The sequence below is a fragment of the Saccopteryx leptura genome, chromosome 10 (assembly GCF_036850995.1).
Source record: "Saccopteryx leptura isolate mSacLep1 chromosome 10, mSacLep1_pri_phased_curated, whole genome shotgun sequence".
Lineage (NCBI taxonomy): Eukaryota > Metazoa > Chordata > Mammalia > Chiroptera > Emballonuridae > Saccopteryx > Saccopteryx leptura.
The window spans coordinates 44,513,291-44,526,829 of record NC_089512.1 but is presented as its reverse complement, the minus strand read 5'-3'; the positions used below and the strand labels follow the sequence as shown (position 1 = coordinate 44,526,829).

Genomic DNA, 13,539 nt, shown 5'->3' with positions numbered 1-13,539 from the left:
ACTGGGCCAGTGCTTCCCAAACACCTGTATGCTTAAGAATGATGTCTTGCCCTGGCCAGAGAGCTTCGTTGATTGGAGTATCATCCTGATATGCAGAGGTTTGCAGGTTTGATCCCTGGTCAGGGCACATACAAGAACAGATTGATGTTTCTGTCTGTCTCCCTCCCTTTCTCTCTAAAATCAACAACAAAAAACAATGATGTTTTGAAAGGCAACTGAATATAATTAATTAAGAATCTGAGTTGTGAGGCAACACTTCTCAATATGAAGCCCAATTTTGGTAACTGACTAGCTGTGAAAACATAAAATAACTTTTCTCTTATCCTTATTTTCATCAGCAGCACACAGAGAAAAACAGTACTCTCTTTTCTTTTGGGTTACTGTGAGGAATAAATAAGTTAATATATAAAGGATTAAGAATGCCTAGCTCACAGTAAGCACTTGTTTAAAATGCAGATTTCTCTAATCCCAACCTAAAAATATTCGGATTCAGTAGGTATAAGAGAATACTCAGCAATTTGCATTTTTCTCATGCATCCAGGACTGACAACGCCCTGATACAGAACCAGTTTTGATAAAACTGGATTAGACAGAAGCAGAGTTAAGAATGACAAATTATAGAGCACATTTGAAGGTTCAGTGTTTATTAGCCCGTTAGCCCTTTCTGTATCACAAGTGCCCTTGAGCAATTAAGGAAGGTACATATCCTTCTATAAAAACACACATTTGGCCTGACCAGGAGGTGGCACAATGGATAGAGCCTTGGACTGGGACAGGTTTGAAAGCCTGAGGTCACTGGCTTGAGCATGAGATCACAGACATAATCCCATGATCGCTGGCTTGAGCCCAAAGGTCGATATGTACTGAAGCCCAAGGTCGTTGGCTTGAGCAAGGGGTTACTTGCTCTGCTGGAGCCCTCCCCCCCACCCCGTCACAGCACATATGAGAAAGCAATCAATGAACAACTAAGGTACTGCAACGAAGAATTGATGCTTCTCATTTCTCTCCCCTCCTGTCTGTCTCTCTCTCTGATTCTCTCTCTTCCTCTGTCCAAAAAAATGACAAACAAAAAAATACACATTTGCAAATATAGTTTTGCATACAATTTCATCTAATTTATGGAACTCTTGTAGCGCATCCATGAACCACATAAACTAAAAAGAGCCCAAGGGGATTCCTAAAGTTCCTGGTTAAGAAGCCAAGAAACACTCCATACTCACTAGGATGGCTATACTATAAGAGGCATAAAACAAGAGTTGATGAGGGTTTGCAAAAATTGAAAATCTCATTCATTAGCCTTGGGAATGCAAAATAATGTAGCCACTTTGGGCAACAGCTTGGCAGTCTCTCAAAATGGTTAAATATAAAATTAACACACAACTCAGCAATTCCATTCCTAGGATATCCCCAAGAGAAATGAAAACCTATGTCCCTATAGTGGCAGTATTCATAACACCCCAAAACTGGAAACAACCCAAATATCTACCTTGTTACAACATGGATGAGCCTTGAAAACTTAGAAGCACCCATCTGCTTTTCCAGCCCTCCCCCTCTCGCTCCCCCCCCCCTCTCTTTTTCTCCGTCTCTCTTCTACTCCTACAGCAATGGCTTCATTGGAGCAAGTTGGCACAGGGCACTAAGTATGGCTCTATGGCCTCTGCCTTAGGCGCTAAGCAGCAGCAGTAGCCATGAAACAGTCTCTAAGAAGAGAACAATGAAAATGAGAGCGAAGAGATGCTAGGGCAAGAGAGTGAAGACTGGAAAGTCACCTGTATACTAATAACAGGTGAGACATCTCAAACTGACTTACATAAGAGGTCCTGAAAAAGTAAGAAAGTAAAGCAGAGGCCAGAGGGTCCTATAGTTCCTCTGATTGAAAAACAGAACAACAGAATAAAAAATATTGTTACAAAGGTCAAAGGAACTTTTAAGGAGAGGTAATTGGAGGTAATAAATGTCAAAATCACATTAAAATACTTTATCATTGGCCCTGGCCGGTTGGCTCAGCGGTAGAGCACCAACCCGGCTTGTGTAAGTCCCAGGTTCGATTCCCAGCCAGGGCACACAGAAGCGCCCATCTGCTTCTCTACCCTTCCCCCTCTCCTTTCTCTGTCCCTCTCTTCCCCTCCCGCAGCCAAGGCTCCATTGGAGCAAAGTTGGCCTGTGCACTGAAGACAGCTCCATGGCCTCTGCCTCAGGCGCTAGAATGGCTCAGATTGCAGCAGAGCAACGTCCCAGAGGGGCCGAGCATCAACCCCTGGTGGGCATGCCGGGTGGATCCCAGTTGGGCACATGCAGGAGTCTGTCTGCTTCCCTGCTTCTAACTTTGGAAAAATAAAAAAATTAAAAAAAACACTTTATCATTAACCAGATAGAAGTATTTGTATATAACTATGGTATTTTAATCCAAAATTGTTAACAATTTAATCCTACCTATTCATGTATTTAGGTAAGTTTAAAAAAAAAAAGAACTGATGAAATCTTTTGGTAGAGAAGGTAAACATACACTATGAGTTTACTTGCTAGTACAAAATAAACACTACCAAACTAAGTTCAAACAGATTATGTCCCCAGTGAGCTGATAAGGCAGACACACAGGCATTCAGTTACATACTGAAGTTTAAACATGTAAAACCTAATTTCAGTACTTTTGAAATTTCAAATCCCAATTTGTAACAAAATGGAAGTATGGTTAAATATAAAAACAAATCTTTTTTAAGCATCAAGAAATATCAAATACTGAATCACATTTTAAAACCAGTAGTCAGCTTTAAATCTCAATTATTGTTTAGGTTATATGAAAGTCACAGACTTCCATTAACTGGATGTACTTACTTAATTCAAAATAAAATACCTACAATAGTTTTAGAAAATATGTCAAGTGGATAAATGCAAAAATATTCCGAATACACATATGATTCAGAAATAATACATTTTATGTTATCCAACTAACTGTTCCTCTCCATCAGGAATGATCATTCTTACTGAACATAGTTCAGAGTAACACTGTCATTAAGTTTGTAAAACACCTTTAAAATATGATGGAATATAAATAAACAAACATATGAACATCATTAAGGTAAACAGACTGAAACAGATACTCATGAATACTGTGCTCTCACTTCAGGCAATGAAGAGGTCCAGGAGACACAACCCGGTTGACACTGGCTCCAGCCATGGTGTTCAGCTGAACCTCAGAGATATAAAGCGTCAGAGAAGACGACTGTAGCCGTGTTTTTACAACTTCCAGTGGACATGTCAGAATAGCTCCCACGGTACCACCACATCTACAAAAGAGTGAAAAACAAAACAAAAATAAAAACCCTCACCTACTTAGTTCAGAGGTTAGTTACACATGCAAGCAACTGGGGCTTTGGCCAAGGAACTAAAAGGTAACATTTTTTTATTTTTGAAGACTAAATACTGTATGTTAAATGTTTCATTTATCTGACTGCAAACAAACACCTTTGGTAACTAGAAAATATTGAGCTTAATATCTACCTCAAGAATTAGGGGTGGGGGGATTGAATTCAGGAATAGAATAACCCGGGAAAGGGAGAACAGACCCAAGATGACAGTGAAATGCCAAGAAAAAAACCCAGGCCAGATAGGATTAGGATGAGCGTTCCAGGCCAGAGGAATAAAGCATCTCCAGGGGGGGAAAAAAGGCTAACAGACAGAGATTTGACCATATGAAAACAAATATTCAAGAATAAGTACTCACATAATTAAGCAAATGTTTTTAAATGTGTGGAAATTATTAAAACCCGGAGGCTGGGGGAAGATGAAGTTATTCAAAATGAAGTTGTCAATATACAACTTAGTTGTGCTATCAACAATATTTATATTGTCATAATAAGGTAAGCATGGACCACTACTACTGATTTAACAAAAAACTGATGTAAATATATGTTGAGAGGAGGAAAATAAGAGGGAACTAGGGAGTGTCATACTACAACTAAATCCTCACCTATCAAGAAAGTAAGTATGAATTCCAAAGGAAACAGCTACAACTGACAGCAAGCTCATACTAGGAAGGAGATGTGTAAGAGAGCTGGGGAATGCTGGTTTTTATTCTTTTTCAGCAGCATTTTTATTAACCCTTTGAATATTTTTATTTTAATTAATTTAAATAATTTTTATTGAAATTATTGAGGTAACATTGTTTAATAAAATTATGTTTCACATATACAACTCTAAAATACATCATCTGTATATTGTATGATCACCACCTCAAGCTTAATTAATTTATCAAAATTTTAGTAGTAAGCAGTTTTAAAAAAAACCGCAGTGGTTCTTAACTGGAGAATGTAGTTGATGTTTCTGGGACTTGGTGGATCCCATGAAAAAATGATGAGCATAGTGTGCAAGTGTCTGACTCAGAGCTCCAAGATAGATCTGGAATCGGGACCACTTTTCAGCATTCCCATCCTGGTCTAAGCCACTATGTCTTTAATATTAAACTTACTGCAGCAACACTGGTTAATTACATTATATAATTTTCAGCTGTATAAGACTATATACCTATAATTCTAGTCTGTGAACTCTACTGTGTGTAAGCCACTGTATCTGACTGAGCTTTCTGCAGTAACCTCCTAATTAGTGTCTCCCTTCTGCTACCCGTGTCCCAGCCCCTCTCATTTATCTTTGATACAGAAGTCAGTGGTATGTAAAACTTAAGTCAGATCAGTCATTGCTCAGATCTTTCCAGACTTCCTAGTCTCTCAGAATAAAATCCAAGTCCTCACAATGGCCTACAAAATCTTATACAATCTGCTCTTCACTGATCCCTGTGACCTCATCTCCTATATTCTACCTTCTTCTCACTGGCCTCTGCACAATTACACTTGACCCTTGAATAATGTGGAGGTTAAAGGCACCAATTCTAAAATCCACATGTAGTTGAAAATCCACATTTGACTTTGGACTCTCTTCCAAATTACCTACTATATCAGACTTTAATACACCAAGCATGGTCCTGCCTCAGAATGTTTGTTCTTCCTGTTCCCTAGATCCATAATATTCTTGTGTAGAATATGGGAATGGGTTACTACCACACCTCCTTATCTTTGCTCAGTTGTCATTCTCAGTGATGCCCTCTGATTACTATATATAAAATCACCCCAACTCTTTATCCACCTTCCTTACACTATTCTCCTCCAAAGCATAAACCCCCACTTAACATACTACCGTAAATGTTTTATGTACTTATTCTTCTGTGTTCCCTTATGCTATAATGCAGTGTTTTTAAATGGCCAGTCAGCTAGAAATTTCATGTCTGTCCACAAATTAACCACCGATGTAAGATTATAGACCCAATGATCATAAGTCAAATTGGCTTATGCTTTGAGTGGCTGCTAGTTATTAGCCTGTCTCATCAATGAAAATACTACTGAGGTTGTCTTTGATATATTTGTAACTTGTAGGCTTGTTCAAACAACCTTTTACACTGTACAGAGCATTTACAAATCACGCACAACAGACAAAAAGCATTTGGGCAAATTTATGTAGTATTCAATGCATTGTACATGTGAAGTTTGGAAATCAAGCAACAGCTTGTACCCTGTTGTACAGTTATATGTGGTAAAATACAACTTTATTCATAGCATGTTTTCATTTCTGACTGGCTAGGTCACCAGTCTGCAAGTGTAAAAAGGTTGAAAATCACTACTATAATGTAAGCATCAAGAAGGCAACAATTTGGCCCTGGCCAGATGGCTCAGTGGTAGAGTGTCGGCCAGGCGTGTGGAGTCCCAGGTTCGATTCCCAGTCAGGGCACACAGGAGAAGCGACCATCCGCTTCTCCCTTCCCATCTCCCTCTCTCTCTCTCCCCCCCCTCTTTTCCCTGTAGCCATGGCTCAAAGGGTTGGAGCAAAGTTGGCCCCAGGTGTTAAGGAAGGCTCCATGGCCTTGCCTCAGAAGCTGAAATAGCTCAGTTGCTGAGCAACAGAGCAGCAGCCCAGATAGGTAGGGCATTGTGTGTGTGTGTGTGGGGGGGCAGCTGGGGCTCATGCAGGATTCTGTCTCTGCTTCCCCGCCTCTCACTTAATTAAAAAGGGGGGCAGCACCAATTTCTATCCACTATTATGGACTAGAACCTCTGAGAGTGCCTCTGACATAGCAAACACTCATATGTTGAATACATGAGTGAACACTTGATCATTTTATATCCTAGGATTTAAGAAATAGGAACAGTGTATGTGGTCCACTCCCCCACAAGAAAGTTTCTTAGCAATAAATACTGATTTAAATATTTTTTATTTATAAGAAAATTCCTCCTGACCATTAATTTGTATAGCCAATATAATGCTTTAAAGAATTAGCAAGAAAGAAATGTAGAATGTACTGAGGCTGTGAAGAATCCAGGATCAAGAAGGGGAGGAATTTGGAATCTACAAGGCCACATGGAAGATCCTGCCATTTGCAACAATAAACACATTATGCTAAGTGAAATAAAACCTGCAGGATCACACTTTTCTTGAGAATACACACAAAAAAGCTGAATAGATAGAAACTGAGAGTAGACAGGTGGTTACCTCAGGTGAGGAGGTGAAGAAAATGGGGAGGTGCTGGCCAAAGGGTACAAAATTGCAGTTATGTAAGATAAGGAAGTCTAAAGTTCTAATGTATAGCATAACGACTATAACTCATTATATAATTATGGAATACTGAAAATTTGCTAAAAGTAGATTTCAGGTACTCTCATCACAAAAATGTTAACTATGTGATTACATGTATATGCTATATAGTAATCACTCCACTATGTATATCTTCATGTTGTACACCTTCTATACATACAATTTTTAAAAAGGCCAAGTGAAGCTCCTATTATTATCTAAGTATGAGGTATTGAAGGCTAACAATCATCAGCTGCAACTAAGATAAAAAGAGACTTTCTGATACCCAACTATCCTCAAGTCTCATTGGTTCTACCTTCAAAACCTCCTTTCATATTTCTCCTCACAGTCCTTACTACAAGTGCCTTAAAGCAAGGGTCAGGAACCTTTTTGGCTGAGAGAGCCATAAACGCCACATATTTTAAAATGTAATTCCATGAAAGCCATACAACGACCTGTGTACGTTAGGCATTACCCAATAAAAATTTTGGTGTTGTCCTGGAGGACAGCTGTGATTGGCTCTAGCCACCCACAACCATGAACATGAGCAGTAGGAAATGAATGGATTGTAATACATGAGAATGTTTTATATTTTTAGCGTTATTATTTTTTTTTATTAAAGATCTGTCTGCGAGCCAAATGCAGCCATCAAAAGAGCCACATCTGGCTCATGATCCATAGGTTCCCAAACCCTGCCTTAAAGCAAGCCCTCATTTTACTGTTTGCCTTCTAATTGGCCTTGAGTCCCAGTGATGTGGCCAATGAATTCCAATCAGGTGTAAGGTGTCACCAATATAATTTGCTACTAATAAAGACTAAGATGGATGCTTTACTTTTAAAGAAAAAGTTGTAGTTAAAAGTTATTCACTCCTTTGCTTTAAATGCTTTGATTAGCAAAGAATTTCAAAGAGAGAATAGCCAAGTGTGACGGAAGAGCATAGTAGTTCATTATCCTGTAACATCAAAATCTAGATGGGACAGTTTCTAAGGTTAAGGATCTAATAAAACTACAATAGTACCTTGAGATACGAATTTAATTCATTCTGTAACCGAGCTCGTAAGTCAATCAACTCGTATATCACACTGCCGATGCTGGACCCGTGTGCCAACGCGCCAACTAGCGGCAGCTTCCCGAATCACGACTCTTATCTCGGAATTTCGCTCTGATCTCGAACAATACAGACTGAGTCGCAGCTCACATCTTCAAAAATTTGTATGTTGGTCTGTTCATATCTCAAGGTACCACCATATTAAATGTCACCATACATTCAGTATATCCAGGTTAGAGTACCTAACAATATATTCTTAGTGAGATTACATGGACCAATGCTCATTTTTAAGTTTCACAGACAAATTTTAATCATTTTAAAGATATAGGAAGGTCAAGGTTACTTGGTGAGTTAGGTAATCATACAGTTACTCACTGATTTTAGAGAATATTTAAGAATTATTTTAAAATTCTGGCAAGCCAGGTGTTCTAACTCCTTGAGGACCTATGATCCCTAGAGTAGATAACTTTTTTATTTGAAGACAGGAACAATGTAACCAAGAGACTGGTTTAAAAATATATATTCTGTACTAATACCTCTTATTATAAAGAAGAGGCCTCTGGGGGCCCCATGTGCTCTCCCTCAGCAAGCAACAGGAATAACAAGTTTGGAGGAGGTGAGGGTGAAGAGGATGGGAGAAACTGTTCACTAAGTATGAATAGCAGGCAGATCAGCTCCAGCCACACTGCCGCCAAGAGTCATCAATCCCTAGGTCAGGTGCACAAACATGAGACTCCATCGGTGGGATAGCCTCAAGCTGCAAAACAACACCGAGTCTTCAGTTTTCCTGACTTTAAGGCACTTTTACCAGCCACACAGGAGGAGGAACCCAAGGCACCCAGGATTCTGCTCAGGATGGGTCATGGAAAAGAACTGGGATTCTAAGACTGGTTGTTAGACATAGTTCCTTGGTTTTAACCTTCTGAGCATGCATAGAGCAGGACACTTGTCTTTAATATGCAAGGTAATTTATAAATGGACAAAACCTATTCTGATCGGGTTCACAGTACTTCTGTGTGTACATGTATATATATATATGTATGTACATGTATGTAATAAGTACTCTGGAAATACACTTGTGTTTAATTTTAAGCAAATAGACTTTTGTCATACAACTGCAGTGTTAGCTTTGAGAACCAAAATGCATAGGTTAAAATATTTTGTCACTTTTTTGCCTGAGGTGAACACTCCACGGTAATTTTCTAATTAGGGTATTAGTAAAATTAAGAACTACCACTAAGGAAGAGATTTATTAAAATGTTAGGCCAAGGAGTTTTTAATCTCAAAAACATGTACCCTGTTTCTGAAATCCTATAAAAACTATTTAGGAAGTCTTACCAAAATTGTTTCGCTGGTAGTATATTTGTAGTTTCTCTGAAGCTTTAATGTTTAGGCAAGAAACAACAGAAGTTCTTGAAACAATGAATGAAGGACAAAGTCTATATATATATACTCGACAGACTAACTTTTGGAAAGTCAGAGATACAAAAGGGATTGAGGAGTGACGTCACGGAAATGGCGCCGTGAGCAGCGCGTCCGACAGATCTCCCCAAAATCACAACAAATTTATCAACTAGAAACAGGAAAATTTATCTTCGGAGCAAACTGAAAGCAATAGGACTGTTATCACTCGAATCTGAAAGACGAGGGTGTGGAGGAAGCTACCCCAGGGACGTTCACTCAAGCCGCGAGAAAGTGCGCCTGGGTGCTATCAACAAGACCACCCTCAGATGCCAATAAGAAAGAGGAAATCGAATATTATGGATACAAAAGAAAGAGAGGTAACACAAATAGATGTGGAAAAATCTATGGAGAAAAGACTTAACATATTGGAAGCCTTGGAGCTAAATGAAAGAGAATTTAAAATAGAAATCTTAAAAATACTCAGAGATATACAAGAAAACACGGAAAGGCAATATAGGGAGATCAGAAAACAACTCAATGAACACAAAGAATATATTACCAAGGAAATTGAAACTATAAAAACAAATCAAACAGAAATGAAAAACTCAATTCACGAGCTGAAAAACGAGGTAACAAGCTTAGCTAGCAGAACAACCCAGATTGAAGATAGGATTAGTGAAATAGAAGACAAACAACTTGAGGCACAACAGAGAGAAGAAGAAAGAGACTCAAAAATAATAAAAAACGAGAAAGCCCTACAGGAATTATCTGACTCCATCAGAAAGAATAACATAAGAATAATAGGTATATCAGAGGGAGAAGAGAAAGAAAATGGAATGGAGAATATACTCAAACAAATAATAGACGAGAACTTCCCAAGCCTGTGGAAAGAACTAAAGCCTCAAATTCAAGAAGCAAACAGAACACCGAGTTTTCTTAACCCCAACAAACCCACTCCAAGGCACATCATAATAAAGATGACACAAACCAATGACAAAGAAAAAATTCTCAAGGCAGCCAGGGAAAAGAAGAGTACAACATATAAAGGAAGGCCTATTAGATTATCATCAGATTTCTCAGCAGAAACTCTACAAGCTAGAAGAGAGTGGACCCCAATATTTAAAGCCCTGAAAGAGAGGAACTTTCAGCCAAGAATACTATACCCATCAAAGCTATCCTTCAAGTATGAAGGAGATATAAAAACATTCACAAATACAGAAAAGATGAGAGAATTTATCACCAGAAAGCCCCCACTCCAGGAAATACTAAAGGGGGTTTTCCAACCAGATTCAAAGAACAAAAGAAAACAACACCACAAGTAACAGCTCCACCAAGAACACAATAAAACCAAACTTAAACTGTGACAACAAAGGAAAAAAAAGGGGGGAGAGAATGGAGATTAACAGTAGCAAAGGACGATGAAGTGCAGAAATACTTATAAGATAGGGTACTACAATGAATATGGTAGGTACCCTTTTCATTACTTAATGGTAACCACCCTAGAAAAAACCACCACAAAAACACATGACTTAAAAAAGGTAGCAACAGAGGAAAGAAGTATGGAACACAAACAAACAGAAACAAATGATAGAAAAACAAAAGAGAAGAATCAAACTAGATACAAAACTAACAGAAAGCAATTTATAAAATGGCAGTAGGGAACCCACAAGTGTCAATAATTACACTAAATGTAAATGGATTAAACTTACCAATAAAAAGACACAGAGTAGCAGAATGGATTAAAAAAGAAAATCCAACTATATGCTGCCTACAAGAAACACATCTAAGCAACAAGGATAAAAACAAATTCAAAGTGAAAGGCTGGAAAACAATACTCCAAGCAAACAACACCCAAAAAAAAGCAGGTGTAGCAATACTCATATCTGATAATGCTGACTACAAGACAGAAAAAGTACTCAAAGACAAAAATGGTCACTTCATAATGATTAAGGGGACACTGAATCAAGAAGACATAACAATCCTTAATATATATGCACCAAACCAAGGAGCACCAAAATATATAAGACAGCTACTTATTGACCTTAAAACAAAAACTAACAAAAATACAATCATACTTGGAGACCTCAATACTCCGCTGACGGCTCTAGATCGGTCATCCAAACAGAGAATCAATAAAGATATAGTGGCCTTGAATGAAATACTAGAACACCTGGATATGATAGACATCTACAGGACACTTCATCCCAAAGCGACAGAGTATACATTTTTCTCTAGTGTACATGGAACATTCTCAAGAATTGACCATATGTTGGGCCACAAAGACAATATCAGCAAATTTAGAAAAATTGAAATTGTACCAAGCATATTTTCTGATCATAAAGCCTTGAAACTAGAATTCAACTGTAAAAAAGAGGGGGAAAAATCCACAAAAATGTGGAAACTAAACAACATACTTCTAAAAAATGAATGGGTCAAAGAAGAAATAAGCGCAGAGATCAAAAGATACATACAGACAAATGAAAATGAAAATACGACATATCAGAATCTCTGGGATGCAGCAAAGGCAGTAATAAGAGGAAAGTTCATATCACTTCAGGCCTATATGAACAAACAAGAGAGAGCCGAAATAAACCACTTAACTTCACACCTTAAGGAACTAGAAAAAGAAGAACAAAGACAACCCAAAACCAGCCGAAGAAAGGAGATAATAAAAATCAGAGCAGAAATAAATGAAATAGAGAACAGAAAAACTATAGAAAAAATCAATAAAACAAGGAGCTGGTTCTTTGAAAAGATCAACAAAATTGACAAACCCTTAGCAAGACTCACCAAGGAAAAAAGGCACAGGACTCAAATAAATAAAATCCAAAATGAAAGAGGAGAGATCACCACAGACATCATAGATATACAAAGAATTATTGTAGAATACTATGAAAAATTATATGCCACCAAATACAACAATCTAGAAGAAATGGATAAATTCCTAGAACAATACAACCTTCCTAGACTGAGTCATGAAGAAGCAGAAAGCCTAAACAGACCAATCAGCAGGGAGGAAATAGAAAAAACTATTAAAAACCTCCCCAAAAATAAAAGTCCAGGCCCAGACGGTTATACTAGTGAATTCTATCAAACATTCAAAGAAGACTTGGTTCCTATTCTACTCAAAGTCTTCCAAAAAATTGAAGAAGAAGCAATACTTCCAAACACATTTTATGAGGCCAACATAACCCTCATACCAAAACCTGGCAAGGATGGCACAAAGAAAGAAAACTACAGACCAATATCTCTAATGAATACAGATGCTAAAATTCTAAACAAAATACTGGCAAACCGAATACAACAACATATTAAAAAAATAATACATCATGATCAAGTGGGATTCATCCCAGAATCTCAAGGATGGTTCAACATACGCAAAACGGTTAACGTAATACACCATATCAACAAAACAAAGAACAAAAACCACATGATCTTATCAATAGATGCAGAAAAGGCTTTTGATAAAATACAACACAATTTTATGTTTAAGACTCTCGGCAAAATGGGTATAGAAGGAAAATATCTCAACATGATAAAGGCCATATATGATAAACCATCAGCCAACATCATTTTAAACGGCAAAAAACTGAGGACTTTCTACCTTAAATCAGGAACAAGACAGGGTTGTCCACTCTCTCCACTCTTATTTAACGTGGTGCTAGAAGTTCTGGCCAGAGCAATCAGACAAGACAAAGAAATAAAAGGCATCCATATTGGAAAAGAAGAAGTAAAGGTATCACTTTTTGCTGATGATATGATCCTATACATCGAAAACCCGAAGGACTCCACAAAAAGATTATTAGAAACAATAAACCAATACAGTAAGGTCGCAGGATACAAAATTAACATACAGAAGTCCATAGCCTTTCTCTATGCCAACAATGAAATATTAGAAAACGAACTCAAAAAAATAATCCCCTTCACGATTGCAACAAAAAAAATAAAATACCTAGGAATAAACATAACAAAGAATGTAAAGGACCTATATAATGAAAATTACAAAGCATTGTTAAGGGAAATCGAAAAAGATACAATGAGATGGAAAAATATTCCTTGTTCTTGGATAGGAAGAATAAATATAATCAAAATGGCCATATTACCCAAAGCAATATACAAATTTAATGCAATTCCCATCAAAATCCCTATGAGATTTTTTAAAGAAATGGAACAAAAAATCATCAGATTTATATGGAACTATAAAAAACCCCGAATAGCCAAAACAATCCTAAGGAAAAAGAATGAAGCTGGGGGCATTACAATACCTGACTTTAAACTATATTATAGGGCCACAATAATCAAAACAGCATGGTATTGGCAGAAAAATAGACACTCAGACCAATGGAACAGAATAGAAAGCCCAGAAATAAAACCACATATATATGGTCAAATAATCTTTGATAAAGGGGCCAACAACACACAATGGAGAAAAGAAAGCCTCTTCAACAAATGGTGTTGGGAAAACTGG

The 13,539-nt window shown here is 37.6% G+C and overlaps 1 protein-coding gene across 1 annotated transcript in view; it reads right to left on the bottom strand.

Annotated features, from left to right (window-relative positions):
* The window catches only part of SLC25A36 (solute carrier family 25 member 36), a 45,812-nt gene that overhangs the window by 22,012 nt on the left and 10,261 nt on the right, over nucleotides 1-13,539 (bottom strand). Inside the window, exon 2 of the mRNA XM_066351870.1 lies at nucleotides 3,123-3,287. Within this exon, the coding sequence (XP_066207967.1) occupies nucleotides 3,123-3,287 (165 nt within the window). The remainder of the gene's footprint in view (nucleotides 1-3,122; nucleotides 3,288-13,539) is intronic.